Source organism: Bos mutus, chromosome 7 (genome assembly GCF_027580195.1).
Source record: "Bos mutus isolate GX-2022 chromosome 7, NWIPB_WYAK_1.1, whole genome shotgun sequence".
NCBI lineage: Eukaryota > Metazoa > Chordata > Mammalia > Artiodactyla > Bovidae > Bos > Bos mutus.
Genome location: NC_091623.1, coordinates 12,694,981 through 12,722,833, shown reverse-complemented (window position 1 = coordinate 12,722,833; position 27,853 = coordinate 12,694,981). Strand labels below are relative to the sequence as shown.

At 35.2% G+C, this 27,853-nt stretch overlaps 1 protein-coding gene across 8 annotated transcripts in view; it reads left to right on the top strand.

Annotated features, from left to right (window-relative positions):
* SSBP2 (single stranded DNA binding protein 2) overlaps window positions 1–27,853 on the top strand; it is a 318,494-nt gene that overhangs the window by 250,827 nt on the left and 39,814 nt on the right. For 6 of the 8 annotated variants that reach the window (XM_070373069.1, XM_070373067.1, XM_070373073.1 and 3 more), the window contains 4 exons: window positions 8,114–8,180; window positions 8,919–8,989; window positions 17,020–17,111; window positions 22,563–22,611. In XM_070373069.1, the coding sequence (XP_070229170.1) occupies window positions 8,114–8,180; window positions 8,919–8,989; window positions 17,020–17,111; window positions 22,563–22,611 (279 nt within the window). The remainder of the gene's footprint in view (window positions 1–8,113; window positions 8,181–8,918; window positions 8,990–17,019; window positions 17,112–22,562; window positions 22,612–27,853) is intronic. The other 2 variants (XM_070373070.1, XM_070373068.1) reach the window with 1 other exon arrangement.

Here is a 27,853-nt window from a genome sequence, read left to right as displayed (position 1 = left end):
ATAATCCTCAGTACTGAGTACATGAATTGAAAAAAAAAAAAACTGAAAGAGGTTTGGAATAACGAAGTTAGAATGTCAGTGTGTCAGTGGCAAGAAATTAGCCTGGAAAGGTAAGCAGGAAATAGATCATTTAATCAGAAATCAATAAGTAGACATTGAGTGTGCTTGTAAACAAACCAAAATCAAAGGATTATAAAATTACTGCATCCCAATATAACAGTTAAGGAAATAGTTCTGATCTGGATATAGAAATTTTTTAATAGCACATTTTCTTTGAAATATTAAAAATTTTAAACAAATTAAAATATTTTTGTTTTTAAGTTAAATTAGTGAACATTCATAGAAATTCTTGCCAGGATTATGTCAGGTTTAATCCTTGTCAGGATTATGTGTATATATGTATATATACATTTTTCATAGGGTCAGTATATTTAAATCATTTATAGCTTGGTCCAGGTCTAAGTGCTGCTCAGATGACTATTTGAAACTTACAATTCGGCATGTAACCTGTATTACACCTCTGAGTAAAATAAACCATGTTTGTTAATCTCCACCTTTCTTCAGTTCTAGTTCTCTTTCCACTCAGCAAATTGTTTGAACTTAATTGGAGTGTTATTTTTCTAAATAGTTTCTTAGGGAAAATACGATTATTCAAAATAATATCAATTGGCCCCTTGACATTTTAGTTCTGCTTCTATTATAATCCCCAGTGAGTAAAATAATCTGTAGAAATAATTTACATTTAAGAAGAAAAATTAGTTATTTTTGTATCCTTAATAAATTGATTTTGGGGAAGGGCATTAAACTTCTCAGGGATAAATAGGACAATTTTTGCCTAGATTTTGTTTCCAACAATAGCTCTTTTGTTTGCCACAAAATTGGGCAAAGTGGAATCATTTTAAAACTAAGAAATTATACCAAGTGTACAGACCTGTAAAGTTCACAAAATGTAAAATAGAAGTCTTATGAGGACACCTCTGATGGAGGTACTAGGTACTCATTGGTGTGAACTGTGCTCGAGGTTGCCATTTTTAATGCCAAGACCTGGCCCCAACTGACAGCCAGAAGGCTCCAGAGCTGGAATGCCTCAAGCCAAACAGCCAACAGAATGGGAACACAGTCCCACCCATCAGCAGACAGGTTGCCTAAAGTCATCCTGAGCCAACAGCCACCTCTAATGACCTCTACACATAGCCCTTGACACAGCTCTGCCCGCCAGTGGAATAGGACCCAGTTCCACCCACCACTGGGCAGGCAACAGTCCCTCCTTCCAGGAAGCCTGCATAAGCCTTTTAAACCAGCCCTATAGGGCAGGCAACCAAAAGCAAGAGGAACTATAATCCTGCAGCCAGTGGGACCACAAACACAGAAAGTTAGACCAAATGAGGTGGCAAAGAGATATGTTCCAGATAAAGGAACAAGGTAAAACCCCAGAAGAACAACTAAGGGAAGTGAAGATAGGCTCTCAACCCAAAAGAGAATTCAGAGAAATGATGGGAAAGGCGATCCAGGATCTCAGAAAAAGAATGGGGCACAAATCGAGAAGATATAAGAAATTTTTAGCAAAGAACTAAGAACATTTGAAGAACAGAGATAAACAGTAGAAAAAGTGAAATGAAAAATACACTAGAAGGAATCAGTAACAGTATAAATGAGGCTGAAGAACATACACATGAGCTAGAAGACAGAATGTTGGAAATAACTGCTGCAGAACAAAGAATGAAAGGAAACGAGGACAGTCTAAGAGACCTCTGGGACAACAACAGAAAAATACACCAACACATTCATATTTTAGGGGTCTCAGAGGAGAACAGAGAGAGAAAGGGTCTGAGAAAATATTTGAAGATATAGTAGCTGAGAACTTCCCTAACATGAAAAGGGAAACAGTCACCAAAGTCCAGGATGTGTAGAGAATCCCATACAGGGTAAATCCAAGGAGAAACACACTGAAACACAAATTGAGAAAAATTAAAGACAAAGAAAAAACATGAAAAGTAACAAGGGAAAAGCAACCCATAACATACAGGGGAACTCCCATTAAGGTTATCTGCTGATTTTTCAGTAGAAACTCTGCAGGCCATAAGGGAATGGCATGATATATTTAGAGTAATGAAAGGGAGAAATCAACCAAGACTACTCTATCCAGCAAGACTCTCACTTAGATTAGATGGAAAAAGCAAAAACTTTACAGACAACCAAAAGTTAAGAGCACTACCAAACCAGCTTTATAACAAATGCTAAAAGAACCTTCTCTAGGTAGAAAAGGCCACAACTAGATACAAGAAAATTACAAATGGGAAAGTTCACTGGTAAAAGCAGACATACAGTAAAGGTGGGAAATCATCCACACAAATAAGATATCAAATCCAGCAATCATAAGAAGAAAGTAATAGTGCAGGATATTGGAAATGCATTTGAAATTAAGAGACTAGCAACTTAAAACAGTCTGTGTATACATGAACTGCTATATCAAATCCTCATGGTAACCACAAATCAAAAATCTACAATATACACACAAAAAAGAAAAAGGAATCTAAACACAACACTAAAGACAATCATGCAACTACCAGAGAAGAGAACAAAAGACAAAGAGAAGGAAAAAAGACCTATAAAAACAATCCCAAAACAATTAGCAAAATGACCATAAGAACCTATATATCAGTATTACTTTAACCGTAAATGGATTAAATGCTCCACCCAAAAGACACAGACTGGCTAAATGGCTACAAAAATAAGACCCATGCATATGCTGTCTACAAGAGACCCACTTTAGGTCTAGGGACACATAAAGACTGAAAGTGAGGAGGTGGAAAAAGATTTCTCATGCAAATGGAAATTTTTTTTAAAAAGCTGGAATAGTAATGCTCATATCAGACAAAATAGACTTTAAAATAAAAAATGTTATAAGAAGGATACTGCATATGATTAAGGGATCAATCCAAGAAGATAATAACAATTGTAAACATATATGCACCCAACATAGGAGCACTTCAATATATATAAGGCAAATACAGTCATAAAAAGAGAAACCGACAGTAACACAGTAAAAGTGGGGGACTTTAACCTCCAACTTACATCAATAGACAGATCATCCAAACAGAAAATCATTAAGGAAGCACAGGTCTTAAACAACATATTAGACCAGATGAACTTAATTGATATTTATAGAGCATGCCATCCAAAGGCAGCAGAATACACAGTCTTCTCAAATGTGTGTAGAATATTCTCCAGGATAGATCACATACTGGACCATAAAGCAAGCCTTGATAAGTTTAAGAAAACTAAAATTATATCAATCATCTTTCCTGACCACAATGCAATAAGAGTACAAATCTACAAACAAAAATTGTAATAAAAAAAAAACACGTGGAAGCTGAACAGTGTGCTACTAAACAATCAGTAGATCACTGAAGAAATCAAAGAGGAAATAAAAAAATTCCCTAGAGACAAATGAAAATGAAAATACAACAGTCCAAAACCTACGGGATATAGCAAAAGCAGCTCTAAGAGAAAATTATAGCAATACAATCTTACTACAAGAAACAAGAAAAATTTCAAATAAATGACCTAACCTGTATACCTAAAGCAACTAGAAAAAGGACAAACAAAACCCAAAGTTAGCAGAGAAAAGAAATCATAAACTCAGAGCAGAAAAGAATGAGAGACGAAGAAACAGTACAAAATATCAATGAAACTAAAAGCTGCTTCTGTGAGAAGATAAACAAAATTGGTAAAGCTTTAGCCAAACTCATCAAGAAAAAAAGGGAGAGGGCTCATATCAATAAAAGCAGAAATGAAAAAGTTACAGTGAATACAGAAATATGAAGGATCGTAAGAGACAAACAACATTATGCCAATAAACTGGACAACCTAGAAGAAGCGGACAAATTCTTAGGTACAATCTTGCAAAACCAAATTAGGAAGAAATAGAAAATATTACTAGAACAATCACGAGCACTGATATCGAAACTTTGGTTTAAGAACCCCAAGCCAACAAAGAACCCCAGACTGGATGGCTTCACAGGTGAATCCTATCAAACATTTAGAGACGAGTTAACACCTATCCTTTTGAAACTGTTTCAAAAAATTACAGAGATCGGAACACTCCCAAACTCATTCTTTGAAGCCAGCCTCAAACATGGTACCAAAACAATACAAGGATACTACAAACAAAGTAACACGCCAATGTCACTGATAGACACAAAATCCTAAACAAAAGGCTAGCACACCAAATCCAACAATACATTAAAGGATCATACACCAAAATCGAGTGGGATTTATCCCGGGGATACAAGGATTGTTCCAATATCTGCAAATCAATCAGTGTGATAACCACATTAACAAATTGAATTAAAGCCATATGATAATCTCAGTAGATGCAGAAAAAGCATCTGACAAAAATCTATTATCAGTTTATAATTAAAAAAAAAAAAACTCTTCTGAAATTGAGCATAGAGGGAACATACCTAAACAGGGTAAAGCCATATATGAAAGACACACACAGAGCATCATACTCAACAGTGAAAAGCTGAAAGCATTTCGTCTTAAGATCAGGAACAATACAAGGATGTCCACTGTCACTACTTTTATTCAACATAGGTTTGGAAGTCCTAGCCATTGCAGTCAGAGAAGAAAATAAAAAGAATCCAAGTTGGAAAAGAAGAAGTAAAACTGCCACTGTAGAGGTCGTGATACTGTACATAGAAAATCCTGGCCATACTACCAGAAAACTACTAGAGCTCAACGAATTTGGTAAAGGTGCAGACTACAGAATTAATACACAGAAATGTTGCATTTCTATACACTAAGAACAAAAGATCAGAAAAAGAAGTTTAGGAAGCAATGCCATTTACATCACATCAAAAAGAATAAAACACCTAGAAATAAGCCTACCTAAGGAAGCAAACCGTATTCTGAAAACTTAAGACGCTAATGAAACAAATGGAAGATGACACAAACAGATGGAAAAATATACCATGGTTTTGGATTCAAAGAATACTGTCAAAATGACTATACTGCCCAAGGAAGTCTTCAGATTCAATGTAGTCCCTATCAAATTATCAACGGCAGTTTTTGTAGATCTAGAACAAAAAATCTTAAATTTTGAAATACGGAAAAATGAAAGACCCTAAATAGCCAAAGCAATTTTCAAAAAGAAAATGGAGCTGAAGGAAGGAATCAGCTCCTTGACTTCAGACTGTACTATAAAGGTACAGTATTCAAAACAGTATAGGAGTGACATAAACAGAAATATATTTGGATCATGGAGAAAGCAAAGGAGTTCCAAAAAAACATCTACTTCTGCTCAATTGACTATACTAAAGCCATTGACTGTGTGGGTCACAACAAACTATGGAAAATTCTTAAAGATGGAAATACCAGACCATCTGTCTCCGGAGAAACCTGTGTGCAGATCAAGAAACAACAGTTAGGACCAAACATGGAACTGACTGGTTCCAAATTGGGAAAAAGAGTACGACCAACCTGTATATTGTCACCCTGCTTATTTTACTTACATACAGAGTACATCACGTGAAATGTTGGCTGGATGACTCACAAGCTGGAATCAAGATTGCCAGGAGAAATATCAACAACCTCAGATATGCAGATAATAACTCTCTAATGGTAGAAAGTGACGAGGCTCTAAAGAGTCTCTTGGTGAGGGTGAAAGAGGATAGTGAAAAAGCTGGCTTAAAACTCAGTGTTAAAAAATTAAGATCATACCATCTGGTCTCATCACTTCATGGCAAATAGAAGAGGGGGGAAATGGAAGCAGTAACAGATTGTATTTTATTGGGCTCCAAAATCACTGGTGATGGTGACTGCAACCATGAAATTAAAAGACGCTTGCTCCTTAGAAAGAAAGCTATGACAAACCTAGATAGTGTATTAAAAAGCAGACACAACACTTCACCAACAAATGTCCAAATAGTCAAAGCTATGGTTTTCCAGTAGTCATGTATGGATGTGAGAGTTGGACCGTAAAGAAAGTGAAGTGAAAGTCACTGAATTGTGTCTGACTCTTTGTGACCCCATGGGACTATACAGTCCATGGAATTCTCCAGGCCAGAATACTGGAGTGGGTACCCATTCCCTTCTCCAGGGGATCTTCCCAACCCATGGATCAAGCCCAGGTCTCCCATACTGCAGGCAGATTCTTTACCAGCTGAGCCACCAGGGAAGCCCAGGAATACTGGAGTGGGGTAGCCTATCCTTTCTCCAGCAGATCTTCCTGACCCAGGACTCAAACGGGGAATCTCCTGCATTACAGGCAGGTTATTTACTAGCTGAGCTATCAAGAATTGGTGCTTTCAAATTGTGGTGCTGAAGAAGACTCTTAAGAGTCCCTTGGACTGCAAGGAGGTAAAACCAGTCAATATTAATGGAAACCAACCCTAAATATTCACTGGAAGGACTGATGCTAAAGCTGAAGCTCCAATATTTTGGCCATTTGATACAAAGAGCCAACTCATTGGAGAAGACCCTGGTGCTCAGAAGGATTGAAGACAAAAGGAGAAGGGGGCAGCAGAGAATGAAATGGTTAGATGGCATCATCAACTCAATGGACATGAATTTGAGCAAACTCTGGAGCCAGTGGAGGACAGGGAAGCCTGGAGTGTTGCAGTCCTTTGGATCACAAAGAGTCAGACACAACTTAGCAACTGAACAACAACAAATAGATCAATGGATGGAGAAGAGCGTCTTCAATAAGAGGGTCTGGGAAAATTGAACAGCTACATAGAATGAAATTAGAGCATTCTCTAACACCATGCACAAAAATAAACTCAAAAAGGATAAAAGACCTAAATGTAAAACCAGATACTATATAAAACTCTTAGAGGAAAACAAAGTCAGAACACTCTTTTACATAAATCACAACAATATCTCTTTGGCTCTACCCCCTAGAGTAATGAAAATAAAAACAAAAATAAATGGGATCTAGTTAAACCTAAAAGTATTTGCACAGCAAAGGAAACCATAGACAAAACAAAAAGACAACTTACAGAATGGGGAAAAATATTTGCAAATGATGCAACCAATAGGGGATTAATCTCCAAATGTCTACAAACAGCTCATGCAGCTTAAGATAAAGAAACAATAAAAATTAGATCTAAATAGATGTTTCTCCAAAGAAAACATACAGATGGCCACAAAGCACATGAAAATATGCTCCACATTACCAATTATTAGAGAAATGCAAATCAAAAATAGATATCACCTCACATCTGTCAGAATGGCCATCATCAAAGTCTACAAACAATAAATGCTGGAATGGGTGTGGAGAGAAGGGAACCCGCCTACACTGTTGATGGGAATATAAATTCATACAGTCACTATGGAGAATAGTATGCAGGTTCCTTAAATGTCTAAAATAGAGCTACCATATAATATTGCAATCCCGCTCAAGGACATGTAACTGGAGAAAACTATAATTTGAAAAGATCATGCACCCCTGTGTTCATTGCAGTACTACTTAAGAGTAGCTAAGACATGGAAGCAACCTAAATGTCCATTGAGAGAGGAATGGATAAAGAAGATGTGGTACATATATACAATGGAATATTACTCAGCCATAAAAATAATGCCATTTGCAGCAACATGGATAGACCTAGAGATTATCATACTAAGTGAAGTAAGAGAAAGACAAGTATCATATTATAGCACTTATGTGAAATCTAAAAACAGTGATACAAATGAACTTATTTACAAAGAGAAACAGATTCCCAGACTTCAAATGTATGGTTACCAAAAGGGAAAGGTGTTGGGGGGAGATAAATCAGGAGGTTGAGATAAATATATACAGACCAGTATACACAAGATAGATAATCAACAAGGACCTACTGTCTAGCACAGGGAACTCTACTCAATACTCTGTAATAACCTATAATAGAAAAGAATTTGAAAAGGAAGATACATATATTCAATATAACTGAATCACTATACTGTACACCCAAAACTAACATTGTTGTAAATAAAATATAATCCAATATAAAAAAATACAGCTTGAAAAAAATCTTGGGAAATACTCAAATGCATTCTATACTTGTTAAAAGTTCTTATTTTATAAATAGTTACAATACTTACTGCTTTTTATTTTTACTAAATATGCTAGGCACTTGGAGGTGTCCCAGGAAGTCAGCCATTACTTCCCAGTGGAATGGACCCAACTCGACAACAAGGTGACTGCTTTAAAGTAAAAGTTAAATTGATGTGCAGAATCTCAAAGGAAACCCTGTATTTATTAGGGAAGGTATTATTTGTATAGATCTTTCATAATTATATCAGTTGCATTTTACTTGGTAACGTGGCCAAGTAATTATATTTTTTGCTAACTTAATTATTTGTGATAGTGCAGTGATAACACAAGGAACAGAATAATTAAATATCCAAAATCTGTGTTTTAACGCTTAACTTCTAAAACTTTTTATATAACTTCTAGCAAGTGAGAATCAAAGTGACTATGTCACTTGTAATTTTCTCTGCCTTTTTCAGATAGAGGGGTCTGTCCACCAAAAAGATAAGCAGGAGGAAAGATGATGCTAAGCAGCAAGTGACTTCCTTGATAGTTTAACAAACCCAATAATTGGGTCCGTCCACTGACCTGTTTAGGTACCACAAACATGGATGGCTCTGTTCACTGTTCTAAAAGAAGGGGAGCAAATGTTATGACAGATGTATTATAATTCAACACAGAAGAGGAAGATTTCACTTTCAAGACATTAATGGAGAGTGGGGGCAGGGACAGCCCTGTGGTAAGAGGTAGAAGAATGGCTGTGGAAGCCAAGTAGAGGTGATGTCAATAATTTAGTCCCTTAGTAAATAAGGTGTAGCACCAGGCAGAAAGGAGGCTGTAGCTTCTGATTTAGCACTCATGCTCATTACATTGCTAATATTGTCACACTTTTTTCTCTTTTTAGGTCATCCAAATATGGGTGGGCCAATGCAGAGAATGACTCCTCCAAGAGGAATGGTGCCCTTAGGACCACAGGTAAAAAGTGCAGGAAGCCAGAGGCTGAGTTTCTGCCTTCATCTTACACAAATAAACTGTATTATCTGCTGGTTTCTAAATATATATATATATATATATAAATAAAAGACTTAATATGACATAGTTTTTAAGCTCTTGAGGATATGTTGTCTATGACATGTCCAAATAGATGTAACATCAAGCCACATTTGCCCTTGGTACATTCTAGAAAATACATTGTGTAGAAATCCATTATAGTAATTATTACTAAAAAAGGTAACTGTTACCCTTTTTTATATTGAGGAAATATGAATAATTATAGTAATTATTATAAAGGAGAACTAAGATAATTTAAAATCTAATTGAATTAAACAGAATAAGTGGCATAAAATATATTTCTCTTAAGTCTTTAATGCCACTGACCATGATATAGTACCATATTTCGAGTATGAAAACAATAGAAAACCATTTAGAAACAAACATTAAAATGGGTCTCGCTGAAAAAGTGTAATACAACAGTATACACTAGATGTTATTAGCCTACTTCTCTATCAGTTTCCCAGGAGGATACACCAAGATTGAACCTATTCAGCTGTTGATGACATTTTTTTAGTATGCTGCTCCAGGCTGTCACTTATTTTAGCTAAAACCTCTCTTTGTCTCTCTTGGGAAAACTGCCTGAGGTAGAATTTAATTTTGTAATGTTATATTTCAAAGAAGCGAATCCACAATTCAGAGTTGTACATTTCTCCCTCATAGGTCAGAGGTCAGTGTATCATACCACTGGTTAAAAGGATCATTTACTTTTCTTATTCTCTCCAAGAACAGTCTATATAAATGATGGTTTTAGGAGCTTATTTCATGTATATACTTTAAAAATGTTAAGTATTTTGTTGTGTGCCCAAAACAGATTTTTAAGACTCTAACCACATTTACCCAGGTAAATGTGACTTATATCTAAGAGTTCCTAATCAACATGTAATACACAGTTGACCCTTGAAAATGTGGGAGTTACGGGCACCAAACCACTGCACAATTGAAAACCCATGTATAACTTTTGATTCCCTAAAACTTAACAGCCTACTGTTAACCAGAGACCTTACTGATAACATAAACAATTAACACATATTTTATAAATGTATTATATGTATTATATACTGTATCCTTACGATAAAGTAATATAGAGAAAAGGAAATGTTATTAAGAAAATTATAAGAAAATACAATTACAGTACAGTACTATATTTATCAATACCATAAGTTTACATCATCTAGTTTATAAGATGAATTATCTGTCAGTATCTATGTCAATATTGTCTTAAAATATGTATATACCTGCTAACAAGATTTGTCTAAGATTAAAAATATATATATTGTCTTAAATGATATGAAACACTGTATATATTACATATATTTAAAACACTAGATGTCAAAAATTAAAAGAAAAGGCGAATATATTCCTATTTATTTACAGGTATAACACTTCATGCATTGATAATGAAGAAGCAGCACTATGATAGCTTTATGGTAACCTAGTGTAATAATCAACACTTGCTTCATCATAGCCTAGCCTATACACTAATGAATGAATCATTATAACATTTTCATGGCATATAGTATTACAGGCATATTCAGAATACAGTATTTAAATATTGTCAAAATTTTTTAAACTGCTTACATGTGATGGTAGGCTGATAACATGGTTTCTCTAATTAAGGGGGAGAGAGAGAGAAGCATATACTATGGAGTAATGTAGGTGTTTGAAAGCAAAATTATAAAACAGTAAGAAAACTAAGACATTCATTTTATATTAAAAATCACTCTGCTTATGCCTGAGTCTAGACTTATGTCTACATATAGTTTATGCATTCATGACATACCTTTTTCTTAATTTTCTTGCTCTTTCTAGACTATGTGTTTCATCTGCAAGTTTTTACAAATTGTTGCAAATCCACAAAAATGTTCCAATAATGTATTTACTGAAAAAAGTCCACTTATAAATGGACTAGCACAGTTCAACCCCATGTTGTTCAAGGATCAACTATATAAATTGTATTGGAACATGAAGCACAAATTTTTCAGAGGTACCTATTATGTAAATATTTGTGAGATTGTCAAAATAAAAAAAATTATTTAGGATAATTTATTTCCTATATATTTTCTTAAGATCTTATGAAACTCTAATCTAGATATTTAAATTATTTTTTGCTATTTCTGCTCATATTAGGGATGGTGATTTATGGGGCCAACCATCATTAATCTGTTAATGGCAATTAGAATTTATAAGATCTGTAGAATAGTTCACTGACTGACTATACTTTTCAGTTCAGTTGCATAAGTCGTGTCTGACTCTTTGCGACCCCATGAACCGCAGCACGCCAGGCCTCCCTGTCCATCACCAACTCCCAGAGCCTACCCAAACTCATGTCCATCGAGTCAGTGACGCCATCCAGCCATCTCATCCTCTGTTATCCCCTTCTCCTCCTGCCCTCAATCTTTCCCAGCATCAGGGTCTTTTCAAATGAGTCAGCTCTTCACATCAGGTGGCCAAACCATTGGAGTTTCAGCTTCAACTTCAGTCCTTCCAATGAACACCCAGGACTGACCTCCTTTAGGATGGACCGGTTGGATCTCCTTGCCGTCCAAGGGACTCCCAAGAGTCTTCTCCAACACCCAGTTCAAAAGCATCAATGTTTCAGTGCTCAGCCTTCTTCACAGTCCAACTCTCACATCCATACATGACCACTGGAAAAACCATAGCCTTGACTAGATGGACCTTTGTTGGCAAAGTGATGTCTCTGCTTTTTAATATGCTGTCTAGGTTGGGCATAACTTGTCTTCCAAGGAATAACTGTTTTTTAATTTCATGGCTGCAGTCACCATCTACAGTGATTTTGGAGCCCAGAAAAATAAAGTCAGCCACTGTTTCCACTGTGTCCCCATCTATTTGCCATGAAGTGATGGGACCAGATGCCATGATCTTCGTTTTAGTCTTTAATAAACTATGCCAACTAGTTTTAGAGCTATATACAACTTGAAGAATTTTTTTTTCTCAACAGATTTTCATAATAGATACATTTTGAATATATGTCAAAAGTTGATGTCTATAATTTAGTTATTCTTCATTCAGGTCACTTTTTTTTGGCTAGCTGCTCTTTGAGTTTTTGTCATTCCAGACCAATATTTTCAACACTTTTAAAAATTAGAGTCTGATTTGAGTAAGTTTTTCAGTATTTGAAAGATATACTGATGCTTACCTAAGCTATTGAACATATGAATACTTAGATCTCATTTGAAAATGCAAAAGTAAAAAAGCATACTGGTCTTTATATTTTAAAATGTCGAGCCAAAAATTTATGTGTTTTGTGTTTTAAGTAAATTACAACAGAAAGTAAGAAAACACTTCTGGTGAGTAGTCTCTTCAGATCAGATCAGATCAGATCAGTCGCTCAGTCATGTCCGACTCTTTGTGACCCCATGAATCGCAGCATGCCAGGCCTCCCTGTCCATCACCAACTCCTGGAGTTCACCCAGACTCACGTCCATCGAGTCAGTGATGCCATCCAGCCATCTCATCCTCTGTCGTCCCCTTCTCCTCCTGCCCCCAATCCGTCCCAGCATCAGAGTCTTTTCCAATGAGTCAACTCTTCGCATGAGGTGGCCAAAGTAAAGTACTGGAGTTTCAGCTTTAGCATCATTCCTTCCAAAGAAATCCCAGGGCTGATCTCCTTCAGAATGGACTGGTTGGATCTCCTTGCAGTCCAAGGGACTCCCAAGAGTCTTCTCCAACACTACAGTTCAAAAGCATCAATTCTTCAGCACTCAGCTTTCTTCACAGTCCAACTCTCACATCCATACATGACCACTGGAAAAACCATAGCCTTGACTAGATGAACCTTTGTTGGCAAAGTAATGTCTCTGCTTTTCAATATGCTATCTAGGTTGGTCATAACTTTTCTTCCAAGGAGTAAGTGTCTTTTAATTTCATGGCTGCAGTCACCATCTGCAGTGATTTTGGAGCCCAGAAAAATAAAGTCTGACACTGTTTCCACTGTTTCCCCATCTATTTCTGTTACTGAAGAGTTTTACTCAGTTTATCATAAAGCATGAATTCTTTCTTTGCATTTTCAAACCTAAAGAGAGTAGTTTATTTCTTCCATTTGGATTAATATCTTTGCTATCTATTTCTTTATAATTTGGGGGAAGTAAAGTGTTCTGGTATGAATTTACCTCAGAAACCAGAAATGCCTGCAACAACTTATGTAACACTGTATTTAAGTATAAAAGATTAAATGAAATTGTTTATACATATCATGTACTTAAATGAAAACAGGAATCATATTCATATGAATGATACAGTAGTTTAAACATGAAGAAAAATCATTTGAATTGAGAGATTCTTATATTTACTTATAACACCTGGTATATGTAACATATGGATTATAAACTGTGAGATCTGTAATACAAAGTTAGCTGTGTTTCTTAAAAGAGAAAAAAAAGACTCTCATGACAGATATTTAATAATACAGATACTACCCAAGAACAGAATGCTTCTGCTTTTTTATAGCTGAATTATAGAAGCATCTCTGGAATATTGTTTCTAGTTTTATGCACAAACAAAATACATATCTCCTTTGTATCACAGATATTATTTCCAGGTTTTTCAGCTTAATACCAATGTGGTGAAGAGGGACAGTAGTTATCTATTAAAATAATTGAATTCCTAAAAGAAATATATATATATTCTGCTGCTGAAGGCAAAATGCACACTAGAATATAGTAAATATATGATTAAAACCTACTACATGGAGGAAGAAATAAAACTTTGCTCCAAATCCTGGTATATTTCTACCACCCCTTAATTTATTTTAAATCAAAGTTCAGTGGTAATACATGATTTTTAGACTGATATCAGTATCCTTTCAATGGAAAAGCAGAATTACTTATTCAATCTAGAAAAATGTCTTCCCTAATATCATATTTGAAGTCATTTTTCTGTGTGGCTCTTGTAATAATATATTGTTAGCTTGTCTGCGTTCTTAGGCTCAGCAGATACATGTGATTAACAGAAAACTTCAAGACTCTCCAACTAGTTCTAGTTCTTTTAGAAATCTGGAGGAAAAGTGAGTTATATGCAAACAGGAACATATCATGGCTTCCAAGTCAAATACTTAGGGTGAAGAAATGCTAAGATGTTAAGAGGAAGTAAACTAATTCTGTATTTTCACATCTAAGATGGGAAGTGGAATTTAGTTCAGTATAATAACTTTCTAGAAATTTAACTGCCCAATCATGGAAACACTCTTTGTAAACTTTCCAGGCAGAGTCTGAACAGTCCTTTGTCAGGACCATTGCATTGGGAGAGAGATTAAACCAGATGGAATTGTATAGCTGCCATCAGCTTTAAAATTCAGTGATTCCAAATTAGCTCTTCCCATTCTGCCTTTGTTACCCATTAGAAAGACTGTTGTTATTCTTTCTTATCTTCCTGTTTTCTGTTTGCTTCAGATTATTTGCAAAATTAAAATATTATAAGTTTCTCAAAATATGTATTGGGTAATTTCTTACGGACATCCTGTAACACTTATGAACTGTGATACATGAGCATTGGATCTACACAGATAAGTAGAACAGATTCTACCTTCAGGTACTTATTGTTTAGCATGAGATGCAGATACATAAAGAAAAACTATTAAACAGTAGGAAAAAAGTCAAAAAAAGAAATATACCTTCTCTGGCAGGGAGTCATTACGTCAAAAGCATGTAATTTTGTTAGGATTGAGGGCCCAAGGGAAAATGAGAAGACTCATTTAAGTTGGTCCCTTATTAACAGTGTAAGCAGTTAGCAACTGCAGTTTTTGAGCACCAGGTATCTTGCCTTTAATACATCAAGCACTATAATAGGTGTTGTGTACGATTTCATTTTTCCTCCAATAAGCTTATAAGAGAGTTGATGTTATCACTTTGTAGATAGGAAAGTTAAGGTTGAATGGATCATTGGGAGAATCTGACCAGTAAACACACGTATAGAAAGGGGAGCAGAGGAAATGGGGCAGGGGAAACAGATTTTCAAACCACTATCTATGTCCAGAGCTATGAACAAAACAAATGTATCCGTCAATAAAACAAAACATAGACCTTCTAGGGTCAAAAATGAGGGGAGTTTATTTTATGAAGAATTTCTGTTATAGTCTGTCATGGGGATTTTGTTCCCAGTGACGGATTTTCTTCTCAGAGACTCCTGGCTAATACTGCTGCTGCCATCCCCATGTATGACCCAGAGGTTAAGAGAAATAGCTCTCTCAGCTATGGATAGATACCATTCTCCTGTTCCATAGCACCTCATTTGAGACATTTAAATATGATGTCTTAATAATGAGAACAACATGTAACTAGGTAGGTTTATTTACAAACTGGCTTACTCCCTGGAGTTAACAGACCTCCTCTCATTGAATATTTCCTTGTCATCTTAGCACCTACTACACAGAAGGCCATAGCAGATGAGTTACCATGAGTGTAGAAGTCCACTGCGTGTTTCTAAACCACAGGAAATTCAGTAATCTGGAGGGTGGAGGTGGGGGTAAGGGAAGAAAGTAAATATGATAGGAAATGAGGGCAGCTAAGGCTGGTCTGTGAATAACATCATAGGGCCTTGCTGAAGGAAAGACTTCATTTGATAGACAGTGTGGGTCATCATGGCTTTTAAGCAACATAAAGAGGACTGAGTTTAAGAAGCACAGTTCTGGAGTCAGTATGGAGAATAGATTGGGAGGGGGAGAGGCTTAGTCAGAGAGACCAACTAAGAGAGTACAGTCGTGTCAGTAAATGACAGAGATGAGTGATATGAAGGGAGCAGTATTTCAAGAGCTATTTCACAGGTAGAATCAATAGACCTTGGTAACTGACTGGATACGGAAATTGAAATAAAAGAAAGAAACATCAAGGAGCTCCCAGAGGTTCTTAGCCTAGACTACTGTATAGAAGGTGATGCCACAGAACTGACTGAGGAAGGCAGTATAAAGAACGCAGCTGTGAGAAGAGAAAATGGAGGTGACTTTTAGGTGTGTTGAGTGTGAAATGGTATCCAGATAGAAACAACCAATATGAAGTTCAACATGTGAGTTGTCTAAGGGCTTAGGGGAGACATCATGACAAAACGGATTTGAGATTCCTAACATATAAATAATTGTTGAACTAATGGTAGCAGATAAGTTTACCCATAAATGCATATTTATTTAGAAGGATGCTGTGGCTAGAACTCGGAGAAAAGCAATATTTAAAGAGTTGGCAAAATAAAAGTAATCAGCAAAGGAAACTGAAGAATGGTCAGAGAAGTTGGAGGAATAGTAATGTCAGAAAGCCAAGCATGAAGTATACTAGTTGATAGTTTAAAATATATTAATATGATCATATTAAAAATAATCTTTTGGCCCTTATGGAAACTAATCTGATATGTACATTACATGTTTTTATTTTTTGAATGCACATAACATTCAAATATTGACAGAAGTCTGTCTAATCATAATTCACACGTGCATATTTTAAGTATACTTTAGTGTTCATATATTTTTGTGGATTTGTATACTAGTACATTTTTTTCTGGAATATATTATTTTGCAGACAGAAGTTCACATTCAACTTGCTTATATTAGATTCACCTGTTTGTTTTCAGACTACATAATTGTTCTGATTCTGACAGTTTCAAACATATTGACTTAGTCTTTTCTTTAAAAACAGAGTTTGGGATTTATGAAATGTCTTGCTTGAAAAAGTTCACTGTTGTACAGATATCAAGAAATTAAGATAATTGAATATTACAATTGTAAATATACCTTAATCATTTAACATGCTCCAATGATCATACATATTCACATAGTTTTAAAAAGACACAAACCAATGTAACTGCTAAATAGAAGCAAAAGTACAAGAGTGGACCCTTCAGAGAATGAATTGCACAGGCCTTATCCAACCAGGAGTTATGTAGGGAAATCATTAACCTGCTCTCTTTCTTTCCCCCCTCCTCTTTGGTTTTGTTTTTTTGTTTTGTGGTAGTCTGACCCTTGGTTATCATTACAGAACTATGGAGGTGCAATGAGACCCCCACTGAATGCTTTAGGTGGCCCCGGAATGCCTGGAATGAACATGTAAGCAAAATGCTATATTGTCCTGTAAACTGTTCTGTTTTCTGTCTTCTAAAGTCACACCAATTTGTAACACAATTTAAGCTAAATTTCTTTGTAATGTAAAATGAAACGACAGTATAAATGAACTAAATGTGAACTGTGGTGTTTGCTTCGTTTTCACAACATATTCTCTGTTTTTCTGCCTTCCTTTGCAACCTTTTTTTTCCATTTCAAATGCCAACTTTTAGCCTGATTTTCATGTTCTATTTATCATAAAAATGAATCTCTTGTAAATAAGCACATAGTATTCATGCAGTCCATACAAAAATATGAAGAGATGACACCAAGACCATGACTTAACCCTCCAGAAGTAGACAAGTGAATATTGTTCATTGTAACAGATACAGTATGATTCCTATGAGTTTTAAACTTTTAGAAATACGTATGCCTATAGATGTCCTTCCTAAAGATGGATGTATATTTGCTTTGTTGGGACCACTGTTAACTCAGGAAGAAGTTTCTAGTAGTTTCTTCTTTATTAAAGAACTTTCCATAGTATAATTTCTTTTGAAAATTCAAGATATACTTAGGGAATAAACTAATAGACTTTGTTTGTTTTTGTTTTTTACTGTAAAGGCCTTTCAAAACCAAGGAGAGCAGTTACTTGATCAATCAATAGAATGCAATTTGTTAAGGAGTTTTAATTTCTTTTCCATTGTCTTACTTGCCCTCAAAGTTCCATATACACCCAGAACTTGTTAATGGCCTTCATTAATTCATTAGAAGATCAATTCCATGATGTGGCCTAAAGAAAATTTATCAGAAATAATGAAAGAGTTCTGTTTATGGCTTGGGTAGTCTCATCTATTTCCATATTCCCCATTAGTCCATGTTTTGGTTACTTATCTATCAGACTACACGACTCTGCCATCATTTAATGGCATTGAATATATACTGAGGTAAGCTTTGTTTGATGTCCATAGGGATTTGTTTAAGTTTCTGGAACCATTTTCATGGAAAGCAGTTTTGCCTAAAATAGAAAATAGGTTAATAGGTGGATACCAACCAGGCTTAAAACTGACAGAACAAGGGGGAAAAAAGTAGGTCAGATTTTCCTATCCCATCTTTTTACTTTTAAAGTAAAAATGGATAGACATGAAGTCTTTTCTTAAATTCCTCAAAGGTTTAACTTTATTAATGATTGCTACAAAAAGGAGTGATATTTTGTGCTTATATCAAAAGTTGAAACTCTCAATAATAGGATTTAGATATATATAAAATTTACCTAAGATTCTGACTTTAAAGTGAAATAGCTTCTAAAGGATAATTTGAATTCTATGTATAGATGTTAAGGAGTATACATTTTGAATGCTGTGATCAACCCAGAATTCTCATTAAATATTAAGAATGTATCTAATATCATTTGGTATATTACTCATCATGATAATTAGTGATGTGGTCGACTTTAGATCAACTTGGTTTTGCTAGTATAAGAAAAGTCATTCTCATGTGACCACTGGAAATCAGATAGCTGCTTAAAATTGTCTAATTTCTTTCTCACATACATTTAAACATACTTATGGGTGTATTTAATTCCATAGACTATGAAGACTAAAAGTATGGCTGAAAATTTCAAATGATTATTTCTGTTGGTGTTTGGGTTTCTCATTTTAATATATCCAGATATTTTAAAATATTTTTATTATATATTATGTTACTATATGTATAATTTCCAGCTTTTAAAGAAATCTTAAGCTTTAAAGATTGACATTCCATTAATTACTATTGACTGTTATTTGGGGTCTTATATAATTTTAAGTTTTCTATAAATTAGGATTCCTTTAAGGAAATATTTATGATGAATATTTCCCTCTAACAGAGAAAGTTCTGAAATATGGACGATCTAAACAGAGAGACTCATTGTTTTATTGATTTTGGCCCCAATAAAGCAAAAGTGAATTTAAAGAGACATAAATAAACTGTATTATTGTACTCAATAAATTTTATTGAAATTCACTCCATACTTATCATTAAAACAAATTAAATCTTACTATGTAATGGCAAGTAAGTATTTCTAACTGAAATTATGACTTTCTTCATGTCATTATTTTACATGTTGGATAAATTAAAAATTAAAGGAAAGGGCATTAGAGTTAGTGTTACTTAGGCTAGGGCTTCCCTGGTGGCTCAGTGGTAAAAAAGCCTCCTGCCAGTGCAGAAGACACGGGTTCAGTCCCTGGGTCAAGAAGATCCCCTGGAGAAGGAAATAACAACCCACTCCAGTATTCTTCCCTGAGAAATCCCAAGGACAGAGCAGTCTGGCGGGCTACAGTCTGGGGGGCGGCAAAAGAGCTGGGCATGCCTTAGCGACTGAACGACAGGCACCACGTTGGGCTACGTCTTTAATAGTCTAGACATTTGTGTTGGGATCAGGAGGGATCTACCAGAGATCTATAGCTGGATGAGGTTTCTTTAGTTTGTCACTTTTCATTATTTGATACCAAAATGTAATGATAGTAAAAAATACCCAGCCCTGGTCATGAAAGTAAATAAATACCATATTCTAACTGCAGCTTTCTCTCTTACTGAAACCAAACCATTTGGAACAAAATTTTGATTATTTTGTTGTTAAAAAACATACTGGTCATCTCCAAAGAAAATGGTTATTTTGGTATGATTTTTATATTTCCATGCTCTAAACTCAGGGTAAATCATATGCAGTGTCATCTAAAATTAAAATAAGAGCCTATTTTTAGTGTTTCTATAGCTAGTACTATATATTTAGAATTAAAATTCAATATCAATTTCAGTAACTTAAAGTAGAATTTACAAACTGTAACCACAATGTAAATGTTTTCAAATGCATCATAGATTTTTAAAAGAAAACTGTATTTTTAAATAAAGTACATTTTTACAAATTTAAAAAGAATGTAAGATTCAGCATTTTAAAACATTTCTAATTCAACTTTGTGTCCCTTGGTATTTTATAGGAACTAAAAGGACAAATAATTTCAAAGGATCTAGACCCTTTAGGTTCTAGATCATACCCTATAGAATTAGAAGGTTTACATAGTTATTATCTTGAAATGAAATGACTGAATTATGGAAGAAAAGATATTTTTTCTCTTTGGTAGTCATGGTTGCCTTCATCATATCCATACACCCTACCAAAAATTAAAGACTTTTTTTTTTTTTTCCGAGCTTAAAAAGATGAGTTTATTTGGGAATAGCAGAGGAATTGTAATTTGGGACAAGCAGATTGCAGCAAGCTACAACTGAGTCCGTTAGGTTTGAGGTCTAGGTAGTATTTATGAGTAGGAAATGTAAAGAGAGGAGAGTTCAGTTAGAATCAGTTAAAACAAAAAACAAAGGAAGACCAGCCTTGAAAACTTCCTAAGTAAACAACATTCTTTTAAACTTCATTTTTCTCTTTATTTTTAAATGAGATTAACTGATTCTACTTCAAACTATACTTATGTAGAAATTTACATTCAAAATCATACCTATAGTTTGTAGATTATTCTCTTGATAATACTGATGGCCCTCAAAAGTAGAGAAAACTTACTGCACTTAAGAAGTTGTTCTAATAGAACTACTCACTACTATAACCCTCACTTTATTTGATAGTATTTGCAAAACTTAAAGTGTTTTCTAACACAGTGGTAATGATAGGGGAAATTTAGCTTATCCAAATGAATACTTAACCCATTACAGTAAAATGCAATTTATTATGAAATACATGGTGAGCTGAGACATTAGTATCTGTCAAACAGTTGAAATGCATAAAAGGTATTTTATGGTTCTTAGAATAAATTTAGCGTAATCATTTAATTTTTATTTATTTGTTTAATTAATATTTAGTTTAACATATTAACATTAAGCAAATTTTAAGTAAAAATTATATTTAATATATCTTATTCACACAGTCCTTGTTTAAACATAATACTTCAGAATTATGAAATTATCTGCATATCATTGCAAACAATTTTTGGCCATGATTTGGATATATATATTGTTATCTTGTTGTAAGATAAGTATTTCCTAATTTCTCCACTGTATTTTATTTAACATCAAGCAAGTCAAATATTTCACTTGATCAACATATATCCTGTGCTTAACCTCAGTTTCTGCCCATTAAGACATTGAATCCTCTATGTAAAATCACCTTTCTAAAGTGCTCCAGTAACTAATTATAAAGTCATCATCATCATCTTAGAGAGGAATTATTTCCAGAAACAATACATGTGTCCCTCACCTTCTGGCTGTGCATAATATTTTGACCAGTATTTTGACTCCAACATCTTATTTCCCCCTCTATTCCTCCAACAGAATTGGGTAAAATTGTACTTGGGCATCCTAATGGAGCCTAAGGACACAATTTCTCATGCCCTTCCCTGCTGTTTGCATTCCTTGGAATCCCAAAATAATACTCAAAACAGTTCTAAATATTCCAACCAAACATGGGTAATACAGCTAATTTGGACAATTTCTATCTAACATTTAGAATTTTAGGCTTAAGGTCCATAGAGTAAGAATCAGGGGACTTTTTTTTTTTTTTTTTAATTAAAAAGCTCAGTGTTTTCATTGATATTAGAGGGAAAGGAGTTTTGAGTGACCCTAATTACAAAGGACATGCTAACAGTAGTCTCCTTCTCATCAGGCAGTATTTATTCAGGTGCAGTTAATACTAAAAGCATATGGACAGGAGAACTTTTTAACTTAACTAGGCATTAATTTTGTTTTAAAATCATTATGTCTTTAAGCTATAGAATAGGGAGCATGCTTCTCCACCCTAACATGAAGCAATGTATTGACATATGTTGGCATAGCTTACCTCCTGTTTTTTCCCCCCAAGATTTACTCTGACCACCGTCTTGAACTACAATTATGAAAACAAGAAATGTGATCCCCTTGTTTAATAGTAACTAAATTGTCAGCACTGAAAGATAGATTGACATATAGATGTATAAAGTAATGTGATATTCTATGCAAATTTTTTGAAGAGGAGGGAACTTTTATATACATTTATTTGTAGCTTAATACAAGCAATAATTTTATATATAATTCTATTTTACAATTTCATTTTGAATGATACAGAAAGGACTTATATTGATGTCACATTTATAGTTTGTATTTATCTCATAATTAGTTATTTTTACTCCAAAAGCAGATTCTTATAATGATTCAATATATGTATATATATATTTACTGCTATAGGTGATTACCACTTTTAGTGGTTATTATAATAACTGAACCTAGTAATTTGATTTGGAAAGAAAGCTGTTTGGGGAATGATAAGGCTTTTGGATTTTAGTAATTAAAAAAGCTGTGAGAATATAAAGAGTAATTGCAGTGCTGAACTAGAACAGCATGGTAACTGAATTTATAAATGTTAGTATTTTATGATGTTGTTGCTTATTGTGAAACATTCAGAGCATGAGTTAAAATTTCATTTATCATATTGTCTTGTAGGGGCCCAGGTGGTGGTAGACCTTGGCCAAACCCGACAAATGCCAATTCAGTGAGTACATATATATATTTTTTCACTTTCTTTGTGCTTTGTAACAGTTAACAACAAAAATCTGTTCCTTTTGAGAGCCCCACAATTGGTCATATTAACCTTTTTTAAGTAATAATTCAAAAGTATTTTTATATGTTCTTAGAAAAATATGTATAATCCTTGAAGTTATGTGATTTGTTTCACTTCAAGATGTAAGGTAAAGATGCATTCTATGTAGATTAACGGACATTCAAAAATAGAGGAATAGTGTGATTTATTGCAAAAAGAATACTGCAGTAGCCTACATTTATCATAAAATCTATCATATAATGAATTCACCTATAAAATAACTATAGTAATTACTAAATTGCCAAATAAACCCAATTATGACCAGGTATTATGATTCTGTTTGCTGTTCTAGTTGTACCTAGGCTTGCTCTCTCGCTGCTCCAGGAAACAAGTGTAGCTTTGCCTTGTGCCTATGGACTAAACTGCCGTCCTTAGGCTTGTATCTATGGTATCTGTGTATCTGGCATCATGGGAGTTTTCCTTATCATTTTGTGGCTGTGATTTGACTGCATAAATATATTTGTTTCTTAATAATGTCACAAATGTAGGCACAGGTTAAAATTTAAGCTTTCAGTCTTTAAAATAATACTTTAAATCTACTGACCCAGGAGATAGCTTTCTTGACTTTTGAAACCTTGGGTTCATATGTGAGAGAGTTCTCCTCCGTACATCTGTGTAGTATGTGCACTGCACAAAGATGCCTGAGTCAGAGTCAGCAGGAGACCGGAAGATAGCTGGTTTCCAGTCGTGAAGTCTGTGGAGTATTTACCCAGAAGGGATGCCTTTTGCTTATATGCAGGTACCTACATTGACTAGCAGTGGCCTTAATTCTGAATAAACATGAAACTGATCCAATGTTTAACATTAATTTAAATTTTAAGAAAATGTAAATTTGTGAAGTGTGGATGGTATGGACTTCCCATGTAGCTCAGCTGGTAAAGAATCCACCTGCAAGGCAGGAGACTCCAGTTCAATTCCTGGGTGTGCAAGATCTGCTGGAGAAGGGATAGGCTACCCACCCCAGTATCCTTGGGCTTCCCTGGAGGATGGTATAGACAGAATCATCCTGAATCTATTTCTGTTCTAAAGTAGAAATCACTTACTTCTCATATTAAGTAACTGTCATATTTTTAGAGAAAATGTTTAATCTGTATTACTTGCCTATCTCTTAGATTCAATAGCTATGACGTTTGATAATTAAATAAAATTGCTTGGGGTGGAGAGAATGATGATGTTGCTTCTGCTTGGGTCTTCAGTGCACTATTTCAGCAGATCTTATACTCTTTTACCTGGTTATGTTATATATGACTATCTTTACTCCAGTTTTCTTTTCATTTGTGTGTATGCTTTTGAATACTTCACATTTCTATTTCCTTTTTGCTCTATGTGCCTTTCAAACTTTAAGACTTCCCTTTAAAATGGCATCTAACTGGCAGCTCAGATGTTTTCTTTGAACTTCCCATTAAAATACCCAAAGGTACAGGAAAACAATTTTTTAATAACGGTAGAAACTCTGCCAGTCTTCCTGTTGTCAGAATCTGGAGCATATTTCTATTATCTGCACATCTGGTGAAACAGGATTAAAAAGCACAATCGATGACCCACCTCCACTAGTAAGCTTTCCTACCTAAAAGCAAAAAGACCTCTCTCCTTCCTCAGTGCCCACTTAGCCAGCCATCCCTACACTGCAGGGCAGGAGTGAGCTCACACCCACTACTGCCCACCTTCCCCAGCACCTCCTGTACTCTTAACCAGAGACCCTATCCTCTAAAAGCCACCAAGGAAGGACTGATACTGAAGGCGGTACATTGTACCTAGCAAGTGTGTTATCCGAGTAAAGAGTATTAGATAGAGGCAGAGATGAGGAAAGAGCTGTACTTTCTTACGATTTTTTAAAGTACAGTGAGTCTCTGACATATGAACCTTCGAGTTGCAAACTTTCAAAGATACAAACATGTGTTCACGTGTCCAGTCATGTAAGTTAGTTCACGTGTCTGGTGTATATTGTCACCTGCTTGCGTCGCCCACAAGCGGCTGTGCTCTTGTGTACTTTACAGTACTGTGTAGAGTACAGTCATACGGTATCTTGATTTCAAGTCCAGGATGTCCAGAAGCTGGCATAAAAGCAGCGGTGATGTAGGTGGTACTGCTAAGAAGTGCCAGCTGTTGTACCATACTACTGTACTTTTCAAGGTACTACAGTGTGAGATCAAAAATGTTTGTGTTTGTTTTTTTATGTATTATTTGTGTGAAAAGTATTATAAACCTATTACAGTACAATACTATATAGCCAATTATGTCAGTTTGGGTACCTAGGCTAACTTTATTGGACTTACAACAAATTGGACTTACACACGTACTCACAGAACAGAACTCATTCATATTTAGGGGACTTTCTATACCAAAGACACCCTTCAGGATTTCACAGAGCCAAGCAGTGTGGATAGAAGAACTCACCATATCAGGTCAGCAGCTCTGCGTTATTTTAGATCCCGAGAAACACTAGGAGTTAAGAGAAGGAGCTGTGCATATCAAACCACTGTCCAACAACCACTCCAAAGTGGGCGTTTGGCTAGCACACATGTAGGCACGTAATCAAGTTGAAAGCAATTCCTGCTAATGTGATTAATGTATACCACATATGTGTTTTCCTACCCTCAAAGAATTTGATGGGATAGGGAAAAGTTGTGAGAACACCTATTGTTTTCTCTTCACAAAGAGAAAGGAGTCATCATCCTGAGCACTGAAAGGAAAAGCATTCCTCCGAAATACGGTTGTTTATGAGAAGAAAAAACCATAGGCAAGTGATGACTTTCTAGCAAAAACATAAGGCTTACATGAAACAAAGCAAAAGTATTCAAGAGGGATTTTTTTTCCCCCTGCTTACCATAGATTATACTGTAGTGACAATTGACCTTTATTATTTTGAATTCCAAGTTCTTTGGGCTTTTTGTCTGTATTTAAAATTACAAATAGTTTTCATTTTGTGTCAGTACAGTATGCCCAGGGCTCCTCAGGGTAGCGTGCTAAAGGTTGGCTGCTTTGCTTTTGCTGTTTCCAAATATGTTTTATATACTTTTTTTTCTTTTAAGGACTTTGTTTCCTAAAAACGAAGAGACTATCTTTCACAGTATAAGGATCAACATTTTAAAATTAATATTGATGTAATCTGTTTTCTGATCTGCACACCTTATTTTGATTCCACCAGTTGTCCCTACAGTGTCTTTTGTAACAAAAGAAAATCCCCATTCACTCGTTGCATTCATTTGTCAAGTCCTTTGTCTCCTTTAACCTGGAACAGTTCCTTTGTCTTTTTTAACCTTGGAGTTTTGTTGACCACAAGCCAGTTATTTTGTACAGTGTCCCATAATTTGGTCTTGGTGGATGTTTCCTCACAATTAGATTCAGGTTATATATATTTGTCAGGAATCCCCAGAAGTAACTTTGGGTTTTTCTCAGTGGATCATTTCAGGAGGTGTGTGGTGGTAATTGTCTATTATTTGTGTTACTTACATTAACTTCAGTCACTTAGTTAAGGCGGTGCTTGTTACGTTTCTCCACTGTTAAATTATTGTTTTTCCCTTTGTAATTATCTGCTTGTGAGACATACTTCAACACTGCCATAAAGATCATACTTTAATCCTCTGCTTTTTGTATCCATTGATAATTCTCTCCTGAATTATCTTTTCACTATGTTGGTTGCCAAATGGCTATTTTCTAATTCTATCTTTCCTTCTCTACTTATTACTTGATTCTTTACTAGGTGAGTTTTTCTTTCTTCTCCAATCATTCATATATATCTGATGTACTTGTGGATTCTACTTTGTCCAAAGGTTTTGTTTTTTAAATAAAATCATGTCAGATTTGTCCAGTTAGAACCCCTTCAAGTTGGGTCATTTGTCCTTTTGACATATCCCTGTTATGCTTTGAGCATTTTGAAGCTCATATTTTCCCAGCCTTAACCCTGATAACAGCCATTTATATACGGGTCCTTGGTTCCTTTTAGTGGAGAGTGGTATTTAGAACCCATTGGTGTGACCTAACTTCTAGCCATCTCAACCAACAGATACAGATACATATATATACATACACACATACCCATAGCCACACACATCTGTATCTTTATCTATCCATATTAAAACCAGGAGTACACGCTGCAGCTCTGTTTACAATTAGCCAAGACATGGAAGCAACCTAAGTGTCCATCAAAAGATGAATGGATAAAGATGATGTGCTGTGTATAAATGGTATGTTCAGTTCAGTCGCTCAGTCATGTCTGACTTTTTTATGACCCCATGGACTATAGCATGCCAGGCCTCCCTGTCCATCACCAACTCCCAGAGTTTACCCAAACTCATGTCCATTGAGTTGGTGATGCCATCCAGCCCTCTCATCCTCTGTGGTTCCCTCCTTCTCCTGCCTTCAGTTTTTCACAATGGTATATTGCTGCTGCTGCTGCTAAGTCACTTCAGTCGTGTCCGACTCTGTGCGACCCCACAGATGGCAGCCTACCAGTCTCCCCAGTCCCTGGGATTCTCCAGGCAAGAACACTGGAGTGGGTTGCCATTTCCTTCTCCAATGCATGAAAGTGAAAAGTGAAAGTGAAGTCGCTCAGTCGTGTCCGACCCTCAGCGACCCCATGGACTGCAGCCTTCCAGTCTCCTCCGTCCATGGCATTTTCCAGGCACGAGTACTGGAGTGGGGTGCCATTGCCTTCTCCAACGGTATATTACTCAGCCATTAAAAAAAAAAAAAAATGAGTGAAATAATGACATTTGTGGCAACATGAATGGATCTAGAGATTAACATGCTAAATCAGACAAAGAAAAATATCATATGATATCACCCATATGTGGAATCTGACTTTTTAAATGATACAAATCAACTTATTTTCAAAATAGAAACAGATTGCCAGATACTGAAAACAAACTTATGATTCCCAAAGTGGGAGAATGTGGAAGGGATGGATAAATCAAGAGCTTGAGAATAACATATACATGCTACTATATACAAGATAGATAATCAACAAGGACCTACCATATACCAAGAAAACTCTACTCAGTATTCTGTGATAACTTATATGAGAAAAGAATCTGTAAAAGAATAAACATGTATGTGTATAACTGAATCACTTTGTGGTACACTTGAAACTAACACTACTGTAAATCAGCTAAAGTCCAATAAAATTTAAAAG